This window comes from Labrus mixtus, chromosome 7 (genome assembly GCF_963584025.1).
Source record: "Labrus mixtus chromosome 7, fLabMix1.1, whole genome shotgun sequence".
Classification (NCBI taxonomy): Eukaryota; Metazoa; Chordata; class Actinopteri; order Labriformes; family Labridae; genus Labrus; species Labrus mixtus.
In genome coordinates, this window is record NC_083618.1 from 2,284,826 (window position 1) to 2,309,936 (window position 25,111).

General features: G+C 40.8%; 1 protein-coding gene across 3 annotated transcripts in view; it reads right to left on the reverse strand.

Annotated features, from left to right (window-relative positions):
• The window catches only part of kif21b (kinesin family member 21B), a 69,379-nt gene that overhangs the window by 29,990 nt on the left and 14,278 nt on the right, over positions 1–25,111 (reverse strand). For 2 of the 3 annotated variants that reach the window (XM_061042041.1, XM_061042040.1), the window contains exons 2-16: positions 11,613–11,835; positions 10,267–10,449; positions 9,084–9,233; positions 7,698–7,832; positions 7,211–7,408; positions 6,635–6,750; positions 5,658–5,853; positions 4,505–4,694; positions 4,331–4,394; positions 3,170–3,400; positions 2,220–2,352; positions 1,989–2,130; positions 950–1,141; positions 428–627; positions 240–347 (exon numbers count right to left, since the gene is read on the reverse strand). In XM_061042041.1, the coding sequence (XP_060898024.1) occupies positions 240–347; positions 428–627; positions 950–1,141; positions 1,989–2,130; positions 2,220–2,352; positions 3,170–3,400; positions 4,331–4,394; positions 4,505–4,694; positions 5,658–5,853; positions 6,635–6,750; positions 7,211–7,408; positions 7,698–7,832; positions 9,084–9,233; positions 10,267–10,449; positions 11,613–11,835 (2,461 nt within the window). The remainder of the gene's footprint in view (positions 1–239; positions 348–427; positions 628–949; positions 1,142–1,988; positions 2,131–2,219; positions 2,353–3,169; positions 3,401–4,330; positions 4,395–4,504; positions 4,695–5,657; positions 5,854–6,634; positions 6,751–7,210; positions 7,409–7,697; positions 7,833–9,083; positions 9,234–10,266; positions 10,450–11,612; positions 11,836–25,111) is intronic. The other variant, XM_061042042.1, reaches the window with a different exon arrangement.

Here is a 25,111-nt window from a genome sequence, read left to right on the forward strand (position 1 = left end):
TCCATAAATCCATTTCTGATGTGTCAGACTGTGGAACAGATGGAGGCCTGATGTATATTCACACATGTCTGCAAGCATCCGCACCTACTCATCAGTGTGAATCATCTCTGTAAACACAGCAGGGATTTGAATTTGGACCGTGTTGAAAACAGATGTAACAAAGATTACAAATGCAACATTAGCTCACATTTTCTCAGCAGCTACTGACACATATAAAACCAGAAATCATAGATTCTGACCTCCTGTCGTCTCTGCTCCTTCTTGAGCTGGGCAATCTCTCGGCTCCTCTTTGCCTCCACCATCCTCCTCCTCTGCTGCTCCTCCTTCATCTGCTTCATCAATGCAACCTGGAAATAGTCAAGTGCTGCTTAAGAATCTTATCCATCCATCCTCCTCTCAAAATGACTCTACCTTCCTCTCCGCTTACCTTGGCTTTCTTCATGTCGTTGACCTCTCCCTGAAGTTTCTTCAGCTCCCGTTCGTACCTCCCCTGGTTTTTGAGGAGACGTGCATGCTCTTTCTGCGCCACTTGTAGCTTCATGAGGTCTCGGTTCATCTCCTTAAGACGTTTCTCGTAGTCCTGCTTGACCCGGTTGGCCTTTTCCTCTGTGTAGTTCTCCATAGACACTGTGGTATCATGAAGTACTATTAATGACGTGTTGTCAGGATGCTACTTTAGCTCTAGTACACCTTACACTTATTTATGTATTTGAATGAAGTGTTTTGTTTTGTTTTAATTAATGCTTCGTGAAAGAGGGGCAGATATTATAAGATTAGTCTTCTTTCTGCTCCTTTTCATTAAAAATTTGAGATTTTATGTTTGTTTGTTTTTCTTCACTTTATTGTTTGTTTGAATGAAATAAAATTTACAAATAAAAAAAATAAAAAATTGATTGACTAACACCCAAATGTGTGTGTTAACCACAAATCCCATGATGTCTGAACTCACTGAGGTTCTGCAGCACACGGTCTCTCTCCAGCTGAGTGTCTCGGATCTTGTTCTGCAGTAGAATGAGCTTCTCCTCGTACTGCAGCTTCAGCATCAGCAGCCTCCGCTGGCTGTTCTCCAGCTCGTCTATCAGCTTCTGCTTGATCTCGATCTCACAGGTCAGATCAGCCAAGTCCGCCTGGAAGTTAGCTGCTTAAAGAAGAGTTCATTTCAAATGAAGTTGGATAGTTGAATGTCAAAAATTGAATGCTGCCGCGCCCCTAGTTTATCTTTTATTATATTAATGCCTCAAGTTGATTTATATTTCTTTCTAATTGACATTAAACAACAACTTAGGCAATATTTGTTTCACATGTTGCTTCTCCATGCTTCTTTAAGAAACCTCCATAAAACTTTCAAACTCATATAAACACTGTAAAAAGTCTAATTTTGTCTTTTCTGGCAACAATCTGGCAACCTGCATGAAGTCTTTACAGAAGAGGTGAAGTTGGATAGGACTCGGAGTGACACACCTACTAACAGCTCTGTGAGGCTGTACGTGCTAACACCAGGTCTATGACCTAACATTAGCATGCTAATATTATAACAAAGACAATGCTAACTTTCTATTACAGTATATATTGTATTATAAATGATAACTACATGTAAGCATGCTAACATTTGTACAAAATAAAAAATCAGTTGAGGCTAAATAGAATTTAGACCAGATGATGGCCTTAATGGGACAGTCCAGAGAATTTCAAAGTCCCTATTCATTTGTCGATGAAATATTCTGCAATTTCAATCCCTTCATTTCAATATACTGTATTTCACTGAATAAATGGAAAGTATTACTAGCTAAATCGGCTAGCTTAAAAAATCAAGGGATCATCAGAAGTTACAACAATTTAAATAATTGATGGTGATCCATCCAATATTTGTTGACAGAGTAAAGTCTGAAAAACAAATGATGGAGTGATGGAGTGAAACTGACCAAACACAGGATTCAAAACGGACGAGGGTTGCATTCATTTGGATGTGAAAGCCGTCAAAAACACACCTTTCTCATCAGAGTCCGAGTCTGAATCCACCTGGCTCTCGTCGCTGTCAAACCCATCCTCCTCCTCCTCCCTGCCCTCCTCCTCTTCCTCCCCTTCATCTTCTTCACAACCACTTTCCTCCTGCAGGGGAGACATGATGTCCTACACACAAAAAAACAAACAAAGAGACATCACACTCTGCTTTGTTTGGTTTCTAAATTCTACTGAATATTGAAAGAAATGTAGTTTACCTCGGTGTAGTTATCATCAGAATCGATCTCTCCATTCTCTCCGTTTTGTCCGTTTTCACGACTCTGCCCGTTCTCCCCGTTCTCATGAGTGTGCAGTTTGACTCGCTTCTTCAGACCTTTCTCCAACTCTGGACTAAAGGGGGGGAAATAAAACAAACACTTTTTTAAGCCATGTAACAGCAGGAATAAAGGCAAATAGTCACATGTAGAAGTGTCATGAAGTTCTTTTCCTTTCCTATAATCATCCTCCTGTCCTCCTCTATCTGATTCACCTTCAACAGTAAACAGTGTTTTCTGTTTTTTTCCTTAACCATGCATTGCAAATACTAACGCGTACTGCTTTGGGAAAGCTGCCAAGTCATATGCCAACTCCAATATCAGACCTCTGTAGTCATCAGCAAAGCCTTCTTCAGCTCATCTGAACCTTTTTAGCTATTCTGCTTTTATTGCCAATTTTATCTCCCCTTTACAGCCATCCTGCTTATCCCCCATCACATCTCCAAAGTCCCATCTACCTCCACATCTATCCCATTACACCTCATTTAGGCTGCTAGGCTGTGTCCTCTTCTCTCTCATGACCCACTGGCCCACTGAATCAGACTTTTCTGTGTCCGAGCCAGAGTTACTAACCCAGCGCTGGCTGCCTCCCAACTCTATCCAGAAGCCGGCCGTCCCAAAGCTCTAATCGACTTGTGATGTGCCTCTTAAGTTGGAAGAGTGAAGCTATGCAGAGGGCGTGTTTCAGGGGCAACAATAAAGTAGTCATCAGGCTCTCTTGGCTTTAAAACATTCACAGGTTAATTGAAAAGGGCTTAAAGGGATTAAAGGCTAATTACATTTAAATTACCTTAAGATGTTTGAATAATGGGGGAAATTAGAGCTTCCTGGAACTATGCAAACTTGTCTCTTTTGTCCTGATTATTTTTTTATTTGTGTTATACTGTCCTCACCTCAGCCTCCTCTGCCTCCTCTCCTTCTTCTTCAGACGTTCAATGTCAAGCTTGGCTCGGCGTAACACATCCGTCATCTCAGCTTCCATGGACATGGGAGCAGGGGAGGAGCCAAGCGGGTGGCCAGGGGCGGGGCTGAGGGTGGAGGAAGGGAACGGTGAACGTGAGGAAAGTCGGGCCGTGTGCCTTCGCAGCGACTCGTTCATGGCCTCGCTCTCCAGAAGCTTTGACCTGACAGAGGAAAAAGAGAGGGACAGAAGAAGACAAAAAACATTTGTTTTAAATGGTTAATTTATTCAGAATTTCTTTCTTTTCCAAGTGCAGGAAAATAAAAAATTAAAATAGAAACAACATATATAGTGACTTACTAGAGGCTAGCTTAAGCTGCTGCTATGGATTTTTATCACTGACTATAAAACTTCAGAAAGATGTAACACAATCTTCCTCACACAAGTGATATATTGAATACAGCAATACATGAAACCTTGTTCACTTTAATACAGCCAGGAATTTCACCTAATCCTCCCAGCTTTTGGTCTTGTATGACAAGTAGCATAAAGTAGCTTATTTAAGCTAACATTAGCAACATTTAAAATAAAAACCGATATTACTTAGTCACTTCACTGACCTTTTGACTCTTCTGGTGAGTCACTTGAACTACACCCAAAGCTGTTACGCAGAAATCGTCACTTGTACTTACTTAAGTTGCTGTTCAGCTACAGTGATGTGGTCTTACTAAAAAGTTTGGATTTGTTTTAAATTTGAAACTCACTTTTTTGACATATGTTGGATGAGAAAATTGATATCAGACTTTTCTCAGTAAAATCAAGCTAAGCTAAAGCCACAATATGGTTAGCTAGCTTGATACAGTATATTGACGGAAGTGGATAGAGAGAGCTAGCCTCGCTCTGTAGGCACATTCAATCCTTCACTGTGTTACTGTTTTTAAAAGGTGTCAAATATTGTAATTACTTTGCTTTAGACATTTAAATTTCAACTAGAGTAAGTTTCTGATTCTTTTTGTTTTAGCCATTATGCTAAGTTAAGCTAATTGGCTAGTCGCTGTAGCTACAAATTGAACAGTAGAAATATAATGCAGATGAGAAATAGTACAAGCAGTGGCAGTACATAACGGTTTTGTAGAAGGTAAGGATCTCTTACCTCAGCTCTTCAACCTCTCTGATGTAGTTTTGGATTAAAGCCCCGATCTCCTCATTGCCTTCACCTGCAGGGTAACAACAGAAGCAGGGACATGCACTGAATGTATAAGGATACTTTGCTGCGAATGCTTGAAAACATACAAAATGAAAGTCAAATATAAGTTAGTAAACTTACTTGATTTGGTGAGCAGAGTGCTGACCTCATTGGCCAGCAGATGTGTGACTCTGGTGTTGAGGTGGTCAATGGTCTCCTGCATGGCCTTAACTCTGAGACGCAGTGTGTCATTCTCTCTCTGCAGCATGGCGTTCTCCTGGTACATATCGCTGTAGCCCTCTGAACCCTCCTCACAAGCAACACGCTTCCCCTGCACAGAGAATTTACCATACATAATAATGACCCTGAACACCACATTCAATTAAGTGGAGAAGACGATTTAAGGGTGTAAATACTTTAAAAAAATTAAACTCAACTTACAAATCCATACTCTCACATATACCCGATGTTGCAGGCCAACCAAACACATTGCTATTGTTTTGTATGTGCAGGTCAATCTGGGGTTCTTCAAGTACCTATTGTTGCATTTTGAATGATTAACGCTGCAAACATTCTGTTGTGTAAGTGTCAAACAGAGAGTCACTATCTAAACCAGTTACAGCTCGCAGACATCATTACCTCTACCAATCCAGCACATCCCTTATTACCACATTTAGGTCAGCTCGCAGCCCCTCGTCCAAGTCACACATTCACTTCCCTCCAGTAACCGTAGTAACCCCCTTAAACACCATAATAGACTGAATCCGCTAAACGATTGCTCGTAGCCTCGGAGGTCGAAGATGATGAAAAAGTGGAGACTCTTTACAGACTTTCTTTGAATTTTCTCAACTGCATCTTCTTTCTGCATAAAGGTTACACAGAGCTTTCAAGAAATAGCTACAAAATCAATTTATCTCTGCATTAAGTTGTAAAAAATGCTGACATTGCACTGATTAATCTTCATATCTCTGCACTGCTGTATAGTAGAGGCTTTAATGGATGTGTGATTTCCAGTAATTTGATATAGAAATCAGCTGCTGTAGGCTCTACTTCTCGTACTCTTCTCTTACTCCCATTACTGTTGTCTTTACGCTCCTCTCTTATTGCATCATCGTATCAAATACACTGACAGCCCTGTGCTGTCTCTCTTCTTCCACCTGCCAGTTTTCATTCTTCATCCCTTCTAATCTCTTTCTCTGAGCTCTTCCTTCATTTTTTTAAATTTTTTATCCCTTCACTTTTTTTCCTATTTGTTCCGCCTTCATCCCGTCATCCATCCATCCCTACGACTCACCGCCTTGTACTCCATCAACTCCATCTGAAGCCTGGCTATTTCAGCACGCATGGCGCTGATCTGCTGGCTGGTCTTGTCCTGGTTCACCACCACCTTGTTCTTGATGTTCCGCGCTCGGTTGGCATACTTCAGTGTGTTCAGGGTCTCCATGAAGTCCCGGTCTGATGGACTGACACAGGCGATCATCACTGTGCGACTGGGGAGGAAGAAGACATGAAGGTTGTAGACTAAATGAAGACACTAACAACTCTACAGCATGTCAAGCTTTTGTGCCTTTGAGGAACTACACTGCTTTGAACTATTTGTAAAAAAAACACTGAAAAACCGCAGCTAGTGCTTCTTTTTAGTTTCTGATGATTTCTATGCTGAAAAATAGTTAACATGCCTATTATATTATCAAACATTAAGATGTTTAAATATGTTCAACGTCACTTATTCAATCATCTTGTTTTATCCAATTGTGGAAAACAAAAGATTTTTCTGTTCTCTTCTTTCCTCATTGTATTTGAATCTTTACGCACAGAAAAATCCATAATTTAGAGTGGGGGAATTACAGTTAATTCAAATATTTAAACAGAAATACACAAAGGTTTAAGTGCTTTTTTATTATAGTATTGATATTAAAACTCAAAGTGCATCAGATGCAACCAATTCCAACAGATATCTGCTTTTGGATGCCCCTTGCTTATTAATCAAACAGTAAAAATCCCCAAAAAGGTTATTTGAATTCAATGTTTTAACACTGTAAAATGTTAAAAACTCAAAGGGAATACTCGTGCATACTAATATATGACTTTTAGTCCTCGCTTTGCCAGATAAACTCTCATTGAACAGGTCATGTCCGCTCTAAGAAGCACTGAAGCCCTGCTTAATTATCAAGCAACCTGGCGTTGAATATTCTTCCTCAACAGTTAGGATACTAGATAAATCATTTGTCCTGTATATGTGTGTGTGTGGTTTTGTTTGTATGTGTATACCTGTTGCCTCCCAGGGAGTCCTGTAATAGACGAGTGAGTTTAGAGTCTCTGTAAGGGACGTGCCCCCCCTTCTTAGTCTGGTCTCCTAAAGCACTGATCACATTTCCCAGGGCCAGCTGTAACACACACACACACACACACACACACACACACACACACACACACACACACACACACACGCACAAAAAGACGATTTCAGAAATTGATCACAGAATTGTTTTTAGTGTTATATTATTAACATGCAGACATGGGCCGCAGGGGGTGCAGTGGTTAGCGCTGTCACTTCACAGCAACAAGGTTAGAATGGTTTCCTGGCAGCACCACCCCCCGACTCTCACACACACACACACACACACACACACACACACACACACACACACACACACACACACACACACACACACACACACACACACACACACACACACACACACACACACACACACACACACACACACACACACACACACACACACACACACACACACACACACACACACACACACACACACACACACACACACACACACACACACACACACACACACACACACACACATATTCTCTCTCACTCACCAGTCCACAGTTAATGGATATTCCCTCGCGGGCTCTCTCTCCAGTGGCTCCAGTTCGTTTCAGCCGCTCAGATCCGGCCAGGTCCACGAAGTGGAACTTTGCCATCAGGGTCTCGAACTCGGGTTGGGTGATGGGTCCTGAGTCCACGCTGTTCAACTCGCCGTTCTCCCCGTTCTCCCCGTTCTCCCCTCCTCCGTTCTGAAGGCAGAGTAAACAAGAGCAATCAAGGATGAGTTCATCAGCTGGAGTTTCTGACTTGAAAACAGCAATTATTTCATCACCTTTAATCCTACTCTGACTGTAAAACTAAATCACTTGTACTGTTTTTTTTAATTATTTATTTAAAATCATCTCTGGACATTTTAGATGTTTTTTTATATTTATATATCCCTGTCTTTTTTCATAATATTCATTGTTTCTTATCCTAGCCTCCACTGGCTTACAGATATTTGAGGATTATAGAGTACAATCCCAACAACTGCCTCACCATTTGAGGCTGCTGGCAGACTCTCATCTGACAGAGGTGGATGGTGAAGATGGCATGTGAGCGGGAGCTTTGGGCGTTCATCTGGGTGCTGGCAGTGGTGCGGGACAGGGCGCCGAGCTTCAGACACTGCAGCATCTGCAACACAACATAGAGGACGTTTTGGTCATGATTGAAAACTGTTAACAGCATGCTCTTTTAGTTGGATAACCACACCCCTGGCAGAATAACTCTCATATCAGCGGATCTTATGAGGAGGGGGAAAATAATAATTTCATATCACTTTCTATGAGCTGCAATTCTGCAAACAGCAGGATGAATCCTCTCTCATTGTCACGTTTCTTTACTTTTCTTATACTCTTTTCTTTTTTTTCCACATTTCTATCTCCTCCCTCTGTTTTGACATTTTCTCTCGTCCTGGCGTTCTCATCTGTCTCCACTTGACTCACAAGCTTACAGAATTTGGTGGAATTTAAAACAAAGATGACCTCGACTGAATTTGGCCGTTCATCCGCTTCCTTTGTCTGTCACTTCTCACATCTTCCTTCCTACTCTATTTAAGGAGAGACTGAATAAATCCAGAAGATTCTTTAACCTCCTTTAACCTCTTTGTCAATGGCTCGTCATATCTCGCCCAGCAGACATTCCTCCTGCCCTCTTGACCCCATCACAGCCTCCCTATTCCACTGATGTACTCCCCGTTTTTTGTTAAATATCTGGCTGCTTCTCAGAAAATCTCAACAGTAGAAGGTAGCAGATTGAAGCAGAGTGTTTCTTATGACCCTTCATACTATTTGTTGTTCTTTTTTTCCCCCATCTCTCGATCAGTACTAACAAACACCACAAGTTGTTAGCAGAGTTTTGGGGATGCTGGGGACCTCTAGCGGCTCCCATGTTCTACTTTAACTTGTCAACATTCAACCATGTTTTTACAGTTAACCCTTTGCTGTGTAATACCGCTCGCTTCTACACTTCCCATCTCCAGAACTACAAGAAACATTTGATCTGATCGAGGAGAGCAGACTAAGAACACTTCATCAGAAAGTTAAAACTTCCTTTTGCTTTCTGTTTAAAGTTCTTTGTGAAACTAAAAAAGACATTGTGGGAGTCTTACACCAAAAGAAGTCATGAAACAAACATGGGTAACAGAATCTGCAATCATCTACATTTTTATTTCAAATATCAGTATTGGCCCTGATTTCCTCAACTGGTGCATCTCTACCTTTTTAAGAATCTTTCTAGGAACCTTTTCACCAAGACACCAAGGAGTAACTGCTTTTAAACACACGGGGTACAAACAAACTGTTCACTGAAAACAAACTGATGGTTACTGCATATGATAATAGATGATACACACTCTGACACACACACATACACACATGCACCCACCTCCTCCTCTGAGTGCACCAGTCTGGAGGTGACACCCGTGGTATAGATGCTGCCGCTGGCATCCTCGTGGATCTTTATGTTGGACTTCCTGCTCCTACTCTCTGGATCTCTGGTTCCGTCAAACAGGTCCAGGATCTCCTCGTTGTACAACTGCATGGATCACAAACACAAAGGTATCACATTGTTAGAATGTATTTAAGGACATTTTAACAGGACTGATTATAGGAGTCTGTTCTCCCTTTGACTCACAGCTGTGTTTCTCATTCACACACAGGTCAAAAGAACGACCTTTCAGAAACAAAGGGCACAGGGTCAGCTGAAAGCTTAGCCGTTCCCACCTACTGCCAAACCATACACACACACACACATCTGTTTACCATCAACAGAGATAACCTCCTGACCTGAGTAGTCCAGAAAACCCACGAGAAAAAGAGAGTAGGACAGACAAAAATGAAATAAGAGATAGCAAGAAGGAAAAATGTATTCATATTTGTTTTCACTCATTTTTTGCACAGTTTAAATTTTCTATTTGCACTCTACTGCCTTCAAATTGCCTTATTTTTTATATATTTTGGATATTTGTTATTATTATTTTTATTTGGCTATGTTTAATTTTAATATTTTATTGTTGGCATTCATTGTAGACAGCAAAGAAAGAGTTTCATTGTACAGGGAAACATGTTTCCTACTGTGTACATGACAATAAACATTTTGAATCTTGAATCTTTACAGAATGTTAAATTATCCCAATCATACACACTCATAAATAATCATTTACGTCTAAAGACAACCTAAACATGTGCCTGACAGAAGGAAGGAAATGATTACTTGTCATATTATCTTGTTGCTCCTACACAAAGCCCCCCCTCCCTCCCTCATATCCGTCTTCCTCCCCACAGTGAAGAGGAATAATGTCTGAGGTAACAGCACACATTAATCAGGACCAACAAAGCACAAGCAGACATTCCTGCCCATCTGTCATTGAGCCGTCGCTCTCTGTTTATAAGGAGAGGGGGCTGATCCTCTTGTCTCACAGTTTTGTCCCCTGGTAAGAGGAAACATGGAGCAGCATCCACATGTACATGTGTATGCCAGATCATCATCTACAGCATTGTTAATATGTGAGATCAATAAGCTGTAATCAAAGTGTGGTGACACATGTTTCTCTGAGTGTGAAACCCACCTCCAGGAACTGAGCGCTGACTTTAAACTCGGGCGGCTGGCTGCCGGCCTGCTGGGCGCGCTCCCTCCGGCTCTGGATCCCCTCGAACAGATGATGAACGGCCCGCGGGATGATGCCCTGCTCCTGCTGGCTCAGGCCTACATCAAAGCCCGTCCCCATGGTGTAGGTCTTTCCCGAACCCGTCTGAAACAAATGAAGTCAGGAATCCTTTCTCAGGGTCCTCCAGACATCACACATCTGTCTCTGTTTCACTGTTTGTGGGAATGTGCACTGATAATCTGCTTCTGGGGAAAGGTGTTGGACTCATGCAGTCGCCTCTTAACCCTAAACTGCATATTCTTAATATCTATCCTGATGATTTTGCACTTTCAAATAATGTCAAGTATCTATTCGATGTTTGTTTCCTGGAGGCCAAACGATGCATTGCTCGCTCATGGAAGAAATGGACAACCTGTGGAGTCTCTCAGTGGTTGAAAGGAATGACTCTCTTTCTTGCTCTTAAAAGGATAAGCTGTTTCTTAAAAAACAAACTTGACAAGTTTTGGAATGTATGGACTATTTTTGATAACTTCCTGTGAGGGTAATGACATACAAAATGCGGGTTGGACTGATGAACGGATCTGATTGTCAGTAGGGCTGCTATGTTTTTATTTTAATTATTATTTTGTATTTTTATATTTTTTTCCTTTACTTTTATTTCCTCTTTTTTTAGTTTTCATATTGTGTGTGTTGTTTTGCTATACACTGTTTATGCTTTACTATAAAAGACAATAAAGGGATGGTTTAAAAATAAAAATCACACATCTTACATTTTGTGTGTTGGGGTGTTGTTGATTTGTTTTTGAAGTGTGGGTATATTCTTGTATTTTACACATGTAAAAAAAAACATGCCGTGCCCATACTAATTAGATAAGCTAAGCCTATTTCTATGTTATAAGCATGACATTGTACAATATTACAGTTTGTTCTGTCTTACAGTTTTAACAATAAGTATATTAGACAAAAATGACCGACTGTAAGGTTCCACATGTTTGCAGCTGAAAGATCCAATGACACATAAGATGAACATTGTTCTCTTCCATGAGAGCTTTATGTTATTGAAACATGTGTATCACTGATGGTATAAAGAACAGAATAAGTTAGGTGTTTTATTTGCTTCCATGTTAGTTTTATTTAGTGTCACTTCGAAAACTTACTGTAAGAAGAACAACATAACTCTCATAGAGCCACATGGTCATAAAAACATTTGGATACAGCCTATTCACTACATACAAAAGATAAATAACAAAACCTATGAAACCTTAGTGTATGTCCTTAGACAATAAATCTAAGGCTCTGTGTCGTACCTGCCCATATGCGAACACGGTGGCGTTGTAGCCCTCCAGGCAGCCCTCAATGAGCTTGTACACGCAGGCCTGGTAGATGTGCTGCTGCTCCGAGTTGATGTCAAACACAAAGTCGTACGTGAATGCTTTGTCCTTTCCCAGCAGGACTTGCGGTTCTCCGGGTGTGACCAGCGTGCACACATGGCAGCCCTCGATCTTCTCCTTGGCCATCTGAGGACGAATCCTGGGAAGAAAAGAGCGAAAGAATGTGTCAGTGGGACGATTACATCGCCATACATCAAAAATGATACGGTTGCTTTTTTTTTTTACGATGTGCACATTAAGCATGACAATGTGATCCACACAGTACAGTACACACGCTCTGCTTTGACCTCAAGATCATTTCAAGTGCAAACTAGAAACCGTGAGAATATGAGAGGACATAATGACCAGATAATGGAAAAGACGCCCGCTGCTAAGCTATGACTGTTTATTCATAATCCTGAAAAATCTCCTCTCAATGACACTGCAAAGACATTAAGAACATGTTGTTGTTGTGAATCTGAGCTCACTTTACGTGTATCGAGTGTGTTGTTAAAACATTACTGTTTACCTCCGCCATCACTGCTCACACAAAACACAAGTCAGATCACGTCAGTCCTCACAAAGAGGGGATTACAGCGAGGCAAAGTTATGCTGACTTTCTTCAGTCAGCTGACCACGACACTGTAAATCTCACAATCCACTTTTTTTTTTTAAACATTCAAAAATGTATGCAGGTGGACCGTGTGGGTACTGCAGGTGGGCCGGGAAAAGCCCTCCACCAATTTTAAAAATAAAATAAATATCACAATAATGATGTTTTACCATGAGTCAACCCTTTAAGTGATTAGTAAGGCTTGTCATGACTATTCATGGACATAATGTTTAGTAAACTTTTGTGTCTATCTTGCCATAATATCATTTTGTCATGTCAAATAATTTACCCTTACTGAAAGTTATAGATGTAGTCATAAAAAAAATGTATTATAATGGGCCCCGGAGTAATTTTGTATTTCAAAGCAGGCCGTGGCAGTCTTAAAGTTTGGGAAAGGCTGACGTAGATATTTTCTTCTTTTATTCCATGTGCCGTTACTTTCCATCCCGAGTAACCACAATGCAACTTCATCTGAATACACTAAACTGTAGATTCAGGTTTGTTGGTAAACTCTAGCCATGAGGAGGGGGCTACAGAGGTCTGTTAAGCTCACTTTTATCTTGACTCCTCATCACACCTTTTCTCCCATTTTAAAACATTACAACGTCAACCTTGCCAGCAGCGACTCAAGTGACATCACTTGTATCCTTGTATGTTTCCTCCTGGAGTGATCCTTTAGAGTTGATGATTTAGACAAAGTCAAACATTCTGAATGCTTTCTCTTCTCTCTTTTGGTCAAATAATAAAAAAATGTTCTGCACAGAGAAAAGCAGACTGTCTATGATTGAGATATGTACAGACACCCTTTTATATCTTTCATTTGAAAGCCCGAGAGTGTAAGAAAGTCATTAAACGTTGGTCATATTACTCGTGATTACCCGTTCAGACCAAACCATTACATTTAACTGCAGGAGGAGAAGAACAACAAACCTCGTCAAATCTATCGTCCGATACTTCAAAAACAAACAAGATGTTCATACAACTTTACAGAGTGGAACTAAACAGAAATGTCAAACTGAAACAGAAACCCTGAGGACAAAATACAAACACAGCAATGGCAGCACTAGAAAATCCACAATGAGGCAGGAAAAGGCACAGCTCTGTTCTGGAGAGAAACTGGAGCAAGCCGAGCCACCGGTGATGATAAGGCAGACTCTGGCTGATAACTCATTATTACAACAGCTGTTAATCCTGCAGCGCGGGACTCACAGTCCTCTGTCCTGACAGGTAGTTCACTACAGTCAATTGCTTTCACCTGACTTCCCAGTTGTAAAATAATCCCTGATTAGATGAGTCCAAAAGGCGAGCAGATTGAACATCTTTGAACTCTGTGACAGAATGACGGCCGAGTGTTTTAAATTTAGTGTCACTGGAAAGTTGTTTGCCAGCAGAATGGTAGAAAGTCTTGCAGTCGCCGTGGCTCATTAGCAGAGATCCACTTAAAGAAGTGACACTTTTTATATGCTTCTGCTGCAGCGCTGATAAAAAATGTAAGAAAACTGAATTCTACAGTTCATTTAGCAATATAAACAAACCTGCAGATCTGTGACACAGCCCTGTGTTAATCTTGAGCTGTCAGAGGTACAATATGGACAGAGTGGGGAGCTAATCACTTTAAGCTGCAGAAAAAAGCCATGAGCAAGCAGTATGTCCTGCTAAACCCCCCTCCGGTTCAATCTTCAGGGGATGCAAATCAACCCTCACAAACACAGAGACAGCCCCAAAGACTCCCCATGGGATGCTTAAAACAAAGACACACACACACACACACACACACACACACACACACACACACACACACACACACACACACACACACACACACACACACACACACACACACACACACACACACACACACACACACACACACACACACACATATACTGTAAACAGAGAAATCCCAAACCACATCCAGCTGCTGTCAAATCACAAAGACCCATTACCGTACACACACAGAGCTCAGAACAACCTACTGTACTATCGTCAGTTCACACATGGTTCTTCTCAAGCATGCCTTGAGAACCACACCCACCACAAACACTCAAAATAATCCCTTCACCACACGCCGATAAGCTGCAGAAACACACACACACACAGCTGACGACAGCAGTTTTTGGCCCTCTTTCAGGCCCGGTGGCATCACTAGAGAGGGTTCCAGGAAGTGTTAAAAGGCTGTAAAACAGAAACGGCGTGCTAACCCCCTGTCACGTTTTTAACGACAGGCAGTGAGACAGTCAGAGAGCAGCCTGCAGACAGATGAGACACTTTAATTACTGGAGGTGACCTTGACACTGAGGGTAATGCATCCAAAACCACAGGTCCCATATGTGTGCTGTTTAAGCCAATTATTAACATAAAGTGGATGTGGAAGAGGAAGAGGAAGAGTGATCCAGATCCGCAAAATGAACTCATCAGAGGAGTGTGAGTAGCTGAGTAATAAAGACGCTGGAGGTCACTACTCTCTCTTTCTCTCTGTTTATACTCGATTCTATCTAATGTGTGTGATATTTAAAAGTCTGAAGGGTAAGGTGTAACACTGAAAAAGAAAGAAAGAAAGAAAGAAAGAAAGAAAGAAAGAAAGAATATAAATGTTCAATCCTCGTAAAAAATACCAAAAGAAAGTTTCTGAATGAAGATTTCCCAAAAAAATACCTAACGTTTCTGAAAGAGATATTTTATAGGTTTTGGAAAAATCTGAAACTTCTGTTGACAGAAAGCTTCTGAGATGGTTTTCTAGAGTTTTCTTAAAGTCTTTATATGCGATTTTTCACACTTAAATATAATATAAATCAAGTATATCCTCTGAAAATAACTCTGAGTCATGACTGTCTACAATGGGTGTAACACCCGAGTCCCACTGTCTGTGATGTTTTCAGAGTTTTCAGAGTCCTATCTTCAGTTTGTTTACATCGTCAGGACGGCCGGCTGACTCCTCCCCTCGTGTATAAAAGTTGTTTAATTGAGGGACTAGAGAAAAGAAGAATAACATACTGTACTCACTGCTTAACTGTGTTTCTAGATCACGCTCATTTCAGGTAAATTTACATGCAGTGTGAAGATACGAGCATAATAAAGATCGCATTAGCATGCTAACACAACAATGCAGCGCAAGTTGTTTTGGTTTCATGCTGGTGCTCAAGGGCGACATCTGCTGGATCAAAAAATCACATATAAAGCCTTAAAAGAAAGCTTCTGCAAGTTTACAAAAAAAGTCTCCTGAACTTTGCAAAAGAAAACTTCAAGTTTCTGAGAGTTTTCAAATGTAGCGGTGAGAAAACTTTATCAAAGGAAAGTAACAAAGAAAAACATTCACTTACAGTGGACATGTGTCCTACAGTCATGTAGTTCAATTCTTTTCCTAACTTAGTTCTCCTTGCCTCAAAATGTTTTATGACTTACGTCGCTGCCAACTCAGCGTTTTTTTGACACCAATTCAGCAATTTGGTACATTCTGGATTTTATTCCAGATACAGAAAAATAAGTTTCTTCATATAATTTATCATCAGTTTCAGATATTTGTGATTAGTAGTACGATTTTTTTGCATGTTGACTCTAAACTATGATGATGGACATTGCAAACATTATGTAAACATCAAATAAGCATTGTCAGTGGGTGAAGTTGGGATGCTAGCATTAGCATCTAGCAATACTGTACCTCAGGAGCATACAGCAGTGTAGAGTGGATGGCATGGCTAAAGGATTTAAGTCTTGTTGAATTATTTTAACCATGGCCTTAAGTGTCTTTCATTGTATGTAAGAAAGTTGGACCTTCAGCAGGCTTTTAACAGTCCTATAACTATAGCTTATCAGACCCTGAAATACATATTACTAATGTGTTAATATGTTGGTTGAAAAGTAAAGACCTCAACATTTTTGACAGTTGCTTGAACATTTTAAGAGATGTATCAAACAGTTACACTGATGAGTGGTCGAAGCTTGTAAAATGTGTGATTTTGTGTTTTTCTCGAGGCCTCCAGGGAGTCGGGCAAGGCAATAGTCAGACATTTTCATACTCAACAATAAACTGATTGATTAAAGACAGACAGAAAAAAACTTTACTTCAGCTGCTGCCCTACATATGAGCAAATATGTTTCTGCATTTGGTGCTCTACCTCCTTCTTCTGAGTGTCTACCACCTTATCACAGAGAAGAGAAACCTTCCCATGACAGTATGACAGGATTCAGGAAAGACATGAAATCACAATACACAAACATGCACAAACAAAAACAATGACAGCCTGTCAGGGAACCACAGGAAGAAGAAATGGACCAGCTATAAATAATCAAGTCACACACACACACACACACACACACACACACACACACAGACACACAGACACACACACACACACACACATACACACACACAGACACACAGACACACACACACACACACACACACACACACACACACACACACACAGAGAGACACACACACACACAGACACACACACACACACACAGACACACACACACACACACACACACACACACACACACACAGAGACACACACACACACAGAGACACACACACACACACACACACACACACACACACACACACACACACACACACACACACAGGGCTCAGCTGGTAGATGGATGTTTAAGCCAGCTGCACCAACAAAAGATGGGATCCATAACATTGATCCATCAAATGACTCTCACCCCCCCCACACACACACACACAAAGACTCAGACAACAGACTCACTAAAAGGCATTTAGCAGCTAAAAATAGACAAAAGCAGCACGATGAATTGTGTGTATGAAACAGAAGGAGAGAGAAACACAGAGAGACAGACTGTGGATCCCTGATGCAGGAAATGTAGATGTCTATATTGCCTCCTCTTTGAACACTTAGAGGAATATGGCTAAAATGCCATCGTGACAAAGCAGTCCCTGGAACCAAAAAAAATCAACAACACAGACACACAGACACAGACACAGACACACACACACACACACACACACACACACACACACACACACACACACACACACACACACACACACACACACACACACACACACACACACACACACACACACACACACACACACACACACACACACACACACACACACACACACACACACACACACACACACACACACACACACACACACACACACACACACACACACATTTTGTTTTTCTACAACCCCTAATTAATCATTCTGTTGGGGTAATTCCAACAGAATGTTATATTGATGAGGATACTATATTTATTGTGACACTAAAAAGGCTGTTTTCATGCTGCCTCACTTGCCATGCTGTAAAGAATGCTCTCGCAAATTAAGAAATTATTTCATACGTTCAACAATATTTTCAGAGATTTAGAACACTAACAGAAATAAACAGCTTTCCAGTTGTTATTGTTCTCCCTGAGTTGGCTCATTTGAAGAGAGTTTGGTTTCCTTGGGAACTGCACACACTGCTCTGGGACTTCTAATGTGTAATGACTGCTTGTGTGTTCCTCTGTTTCGGCTTAACACCAGTAAAGTGTAATATGTGTCAAGTGGTGTTCAAATTGCAAATTGCAAAATGCTATTATTACCCAATATATATATATTATATATATTATACCCACCTTAAGATTCAACCATTGACCTGCCATCCAATCAAACTCCAGGAAATAGCCAGGACCAAATGCCAAGTCTCTTACCCACAAGCCCAGAGTACCAATAAAATCGTCCCACTGTGATCGCCGCCAATAACAGCGAGTGCCAGTAATGCCTGTGTGTGCGCATTATTATGTGTGTGTGTTTATGCTCACTGAACCTTCAAAGAACAGGCGGCTGATGGCCAAAGAGCTCATTTCCCTAATGTAAACACTTGAGTACACACACACACGCGCATTGTTGTCTTTCCTCTGGCACAGAGCCAACAGAGAAAGCTACTTCCTGTAACACTCTGATCATTTATCTACTCAACTTCTTTAAAGAATAAATAAATCAGAGGATATAATACCAACATGACTCCTCCCTCTTCCACTGTGTTTTATGCTTTATCATCACTAAACAGGAAAACATGACTTTTCTCCTCTTTTATCACTGTGCTTGTGTCCTCCTCCTCCTCTTCACACCTTGGCCTGGTTTGTCCCTCACTTTGTTGCCAGTGAAAACACACCATCAGGACAAAAGCCTGAATGGCAGACGCAGCACAGGGGCCCTGTTGCATTTCCTTTTTTTCTCTCCCCTGATAACAGCACAGACTAATCGGTTGTGTGGACGTTTCCTTGCTGCCTTACTTCCTCCCCTGCCTGCTTCTCTTTCTTTCTTTCTAACGATCAAATATTGCGTTCATAATGGAAACAACGCATATCCATCAGTGTCTTTTACCTAACAACTGTTTTAAATGCAAACACTCAGACCCCCCCCCCCCCCCCGACAGGAACCAATAACTGTTGACAAAAAGCTCAGCAGTGAGCGTAGCATCCAGGAAAAGCTGCGCTGACAGGTAGACAATGAACACTCTACAGGTGACTGACTGTGCTGCACAGGGAATGATCAGCAGATTGAAGAGAAGTGTAAACATGGTTCTCTACACAATAAAGCCTGCGTAGGGAGGCTGTGAATTAGAATTGATTTTGCGCTTTAAGCATCAGGGTTAACCAGGCAGGGACTGCGCTGATCTCAGATCATTGCCTAAATCCCCCACGATATCCTCTCAATGCTGAGGATCAGAGAACAAAGTGTCCTGATTCATGAGGATAACAGACACAATCTTCTTGTTTACTTTCACTTGTTTTATTTTTGAGTGTCTGCATACAAAAAAAATAAAAATCTGAAGGTGCAACTTTCAAATTAAAGCCGCATTAAACATTTATGTACACTTGCAATAGGTGTAATGTGTATAATGAGGAGAGGGTGGATCACTTTCCTCTGCAGGCTCCCCCAAAACAAAAGAGCAGTTTACTATCTCTCAGCTTATTGTTTTGGTTCATGCAACTTATTTGCACTGCCAGCAATTTTGAAGTAGATTTTGTTGTTTTATACTACATGCTCTATAACAAATTCAAGCTATTAAAAATCAAGCAGATAGCTGGATCACTGTATTTGGCTCTGACCAAAATAGAACAAAAAACGTAATCAGACTTGCATTTGTCAGTTGGCCCAAAAGCTGAACATGAATTGCTTTGTATTTTCTGAATGCATAAGAAAGCAACTGTTTCCAAACACATTCACTGTATTATCATTTTAAGGTGACAGTATATAAACATTGTGTTACTTCGGCTTGTTCAGCTGCCCCCCAAGTGGACAAAAAAACACCTTTTTAATATCTCCAAGAACATTAAAAAAATGGCAATCTTTGTTTTAAATTCTGCTTGCAATTTCTAGTTTGGCAAAAATAATTTGATAACGACATTTTTATCTCTAAAATTATAGATGCCCTGAGTCTGTACTATAATATCCCAAAACAAATCTCTGTCCTATGTTGATGCCATCCTCCCTTCCCTTAAATGGGCTGACAAGGTTGTGTTGTAAAAAGTTGTGTGACCTGATATCCCTCTTTTGTCACCCCACTCACAGAAAGAGAGACAACTGTACAACCTGTCATCACATCCTTTCTATTCCCTACCTCTTTTCAAACACCTCATTTCCTCTCTGCAAGGAGTCCATAGTGTGGAGAGACTGCCTGCTCAATACAAAAATCAACATTTTTCTGTACACAATATCTTCTACTGGTTCAATAACAAAGTCTACGATGGAAGAATCATTAATTATGGGAAGCCTGCCTCTTGGGTAATGTAATCAAGACTCCAGATTGAGCACATATAACATGACAAGATCAAACACATTCCCACAAAAACCTTTTGAGAAAACATACACAAGTCAAAACCATTCTAAATAATGCTTCTGAAAAAACTTGAAAAGGTGTTTCCCTCTAATTCCATGCCTGTCTGTGCTTGTCGGTGGTTTTTCCAAACTGCTTCAGGATGCATCCCCTGCTGACTTCTCTGCACCACACAGCCCTGCCACACCGTCAGCTGCCAGGGTGTTGGCTCCACACACACACACATCACAGGCTCCACTTCTCGTAAACCCTAATGGTACTCAGCAGTGAAATAATGCACAAACATCTCCAGCAGGGATCCATTTATGAAACAAATCACTCAGGCTAATCTTCAAATGAGAAGGAATACAAGTTTTCTTGAAACGCTGCCATACTCAAAGCCTTGAATATTCATAAGAATACAGCATACAGATGCCCAGTGACCACATTTAAACCTATAGGATAAACTTACAACAAAACCACAGTAATGTTGCATAACATGACAGAACTATCTTTCCTCTTTCCGAGAGAGATTAACTTCAAGCAGCCAGCGCAGCAGAGATTACATAAACAGCAGGACAGTGTCTCCATCTGGATGATCTGTGTGTTTGCTTGTACCGTACCTCGATTAGTGCTTTGTCATCCTCATGAGTTCAGATTAGGATTAAGAAAAAAACGACACAGCAAACTGTGTTTGGGGGTTGTTGTCTACACTAGAAGAAGCAGAATCACCTATTTTATTCTCAAATGTTCTATAACAGTAACATTTCCCAATAGGCGTAAAAAGAAGGAATGTGTATGTGTGGTGTTAAAAAGCATTTTTAGAAGACAGGTTACAATAAATTTAAAAAATAATCGTACATTTCCAGGAATAAAAACAGACATGTTTACTGAACTTGAATGTGTTGTTTTTTCTGGCATTGCACTGCCAAAGGGAGCATGTCCATGCCCTGTTCCCATAGCAACAGGAACAAAATAACTCAGCAGAAACTGATTTGAAAAAAAAATAAGTTTACAACCAAGCCTTAAAAAATACTAAAGGCAAACTACAATGAGACTTCTGACTGGAAATGACTCCGGGTGAACATATATTTCAACAAATAGACAAGGCAGTCAGGGTCAGTTAAAATGATTGATTAGGAAATGGTTCATTTCAGAGATAATAGGACAGAGACAGTTGAGGACACTGACCTCTGGCCAGATTGAAAACTTTGACAACGTCTTTGACCATTTTTGGGAATCATTTAATCAGCTACATTAATGGTCTCCTTCTTGGTTGCTTAACAGTTGTGTTTTATTCCTTCAAATCCCTGCTCTCTTTTTAAAGAGTGTCACTCTATGGAGGTATTTAGGAGTGTCCTGGCAGCATGTGATGGCATCCTTTGTTCACTGCACATCCGATACAAAACCTCTGAAAAGACACCCAGGTGGAGCCTGTTATGCTCTTTTGTCTTCTTATTGATGTTTTTTTGTACCTGTCTCTTAAAAGAGTCAGAATAAATAGAAAGAAAGTGTGAACACGAAAAAAAGATGGAAAATGAGAACGAGAACAAAGAGGGGGATTGGCCCGCGGCGATTCATGAAGAGTGTCACGTTTGACATGAAAAGCCCTGAGAACTCAGGAAATTGGCTCGGCCTATTCTGGGTTAGGAGCTCTGGGTATATCAGTGACTGTGGGGATAAAATGAGAGACGCCCAGAGGTGCAGCGATGGAGGGAGGGGCAGGTAGACCAGCGGCTGATAAGGTCAAAACTGGAAGGAAAAAAAAAATTTCAGAAATGATTCACAAAACATAAAGGATGTGAAAAGTACATTTGTTTCAAGATCAATGATTAAGATTATGTTTATTATGTAATAAATGAACATTTGTTCTGCATAATCTGGGAATTTCCTTTTTTTTGTAAATAGCTGATTTATATCTGCCATGCATAATCTCAGGAGTAAAAACTAAAAAAACATGAAACTCTTTTTTAAAACATGACTTGAAATGTCACTACATACAGTATTATAACATAATAAGAGTATACAGCCAAGCTAGCAGCTCTGTGCTCAATGCTAATGCTAACTGGAACAATGTTGACCATGGTTAAAGTCTCAGTTTAAATGACACTACATGCATTCACTCTTCCAAACAAACTTTACACTAATGTCGTTGCCCGGTGAGGCCCATCGTCCTTTGAGTGCATCTTAACACATTCAAACACTGATAGCTATGCAACCAGGAGCAACTCACTAACATCTCCTATCTTACATCATTCATTATGAAAACCTATCATGTACTGCAACACTCAAACATATACCCAGAGCAGCAGCAGGGCACTATTTCTGATTATTGAGTCACATTAGGCATTTCTGTTCCTGCTGCTCATTTAATCAGTCGTCACATTGATTTTCTGAATGAGCTGTCTGCAGTGATTCTGCTCATAAAAAAAAAAAACAGCCACTGTCTCTACCTCTGATTGACATTCTCATCTCTCCATCTGTTTGCTGCTCCACACAATCCATCTAAGAAACCCCACCCCAATGTATTTTAGAGTGCTCCTACAGTAATCAGTTAAGTATGTGTGGGCATTGAAATAACTGCACACAAATTCCCATAATGCATCAGGAAGAAGGCCATTCACTATAAAATCTGTCTATCCCTTTTGGCGTCCAATCCTCCACATGGGACAAACATCCCAGCAGGGTAACGGGCTGTTAGCCACACATTCATACACACACATACACACACACTAGTCCAGAATTCACATCCAGGTCCAACACTCTTAGGGGTTGGCAGAAATAAGCACAGGGCACCTGACTGCGCCGTGTCCCTGGTAGGCTAAGGCCGTGTTAGCCATGAATTAAACACTAAGGCATCAGATGAAAGTGAATGACTTCAGAAGTTGCTTTAGCTGGTGTTGACCCCCCTCTCCTGCAGAGTTCAGAAAGTAAATGTCTGTCTCTGGTGGGAGCTTTTGGAAGAGGATGCATTAATGAGGAACACTTGGATGGACTGAGGCAGCGATGCATAGAGAAGAGGAAAGCTGACAAAGTGTGCAATATGTAAATGTGAAAGTAAGGGGAATATTACACAAGCAGGAAATGTATGAGAATATGTAGAGGAGTGGGATAGCGGCCACAAGAGGCTGCATGGCGCTGGGCATGGACAGCTGGCTTCCCCAGGTAGTGGCAGGCGGACTCAGTCGACACCTTCTGCCACTCCCATTTGGTGTCTGTCACCACACTGGTGAACATGTGCCAATTCTCCCAGAGCATCATGCCTGCTGCAATGTGTCTGTACGGCCACTCGGATTAGGACCACTGCTCTTACTATAAGTTAGTGATAAAGAAATATGGATGTTTTTTTGTATGCAGGCTAGAGCTGAAACGATTCTTTAATTTGTCACATAATAGACGATGGTTTTCAATTTACCCATTAAATTCATCATTTTTGCAGTCAAACTTTCAACATTTGTGGCTGCTAAGGTAGTGGATATTTAGTGTTTGTCTCTGGTATTCATTCTCGTCTCATGTGGTAGTACATGAATATTTTTAGGTGACAATTTCACATTAGATCTTTTTGCTAAACTTCTTATAAAACGGTTTAAGTTCAAAATCCAAATCCTGCAAACACATCAAGATCTCCTTGACAATGTAAGCTTAAAAAAAACATGAGGTTAAGCTCTTTAAATGTATGAAAGGATTTTGGATTCCGTTTGAATAAAACAAGACAATGATGACTCTCTCTGGCCTCAGGGAAATTTTGATGGACATTTCCCATCAGATTGTTTGATCTGATGAACAATATTTTCCACTTCCATTACAGTAATTCAACACTATGAATTTAGCCTCTGACAAACCGATTGGTATTCTTCACTTTTTATGCTATGGACTTAACCTCTCCACTCAAAGAATATTTCCTGCTCCCATAGACTTGGCTGCAATGCAATTTCGCACTCTCATCTGGTGCTGTCGCAGCAGTCTTCACCACCGCAGTCACACATAGATGCAATATGCAATACATGCAAACCCCCTCTTCATAGCCTTTGTATCAACCTTATCTATGGACAAGCCTCACAGACTGGCAGCCCTGTAGCCCGAGGCTCTGCTGACGATTGGTAATCAGCGATAAACTAGATCAGGGCTCACATGTATTGTGCTCATTGGTTTGACTGGGTGTGTTAAGCATGAGCTGGAGAACAAATGAGCGAACTGGTTCATCCATGTTGACATGAGCGTTTTTTTTTTAACTGAGCCGGACTTTAAAAAACGAAGCTGTCCTACATTGCTGCAATCTCACATCATCTCCGTCTAGAATTTAGCTCATAAGAAATAAAAGTGTCTTCATAAGTATAAGGTCTCTAGAAATATGTACCAGCAGCCTCAATGATTTCCTTTGCTATTGCTGTGGCTCTTCCAAGTACCGTAAAAGATAAAGTGTGGAGTCAGACCCAGACTTAAGAGAGTGGGTAATTTGGTACACAGGGTTTTCCATTTCACATATTTTGTGGGACAGAGCTGTGTGGGAATCTGTCACATGGCTACACACAACATTTGATGACTACACACAATGTGGTGAACACATCAGATGTGAGAGATGTTAGCCATTGGCTTTAAACACTGCACCTGTAATAGGCCCACATAACACATAATCAAACAAACCTACTGACAGTTTCCAGACAACTTGAGGACATTCAGGTCCTGACATTTTCCACAATTTCCTTTCATACTTGTCCCACACATCGGGATATTGTGCGTATTAGACATGCAATTACAACTCTAAATACTAATGTTTGGAGTCACTGAGTGTGCAGTAACAGAAGTCTTTGGTAATGGGGACTGCTTCTGGTTTCATATCATTCACATAAGGACGATTCCAGAAGGTCAATAGGAGAAAACGTGTAACCGGCAACTATACTAGAGTGTTAATAAAGCAAAACTCTGCTCAACGTGAACGGCATTGCCTGCCCACTTTCTTGTGATGAATGTTGGAGACTATTACTACCTGCTGCGTACAGAAGCATAGACGCCTCAAGCATTCGACACAGACAACACACTCT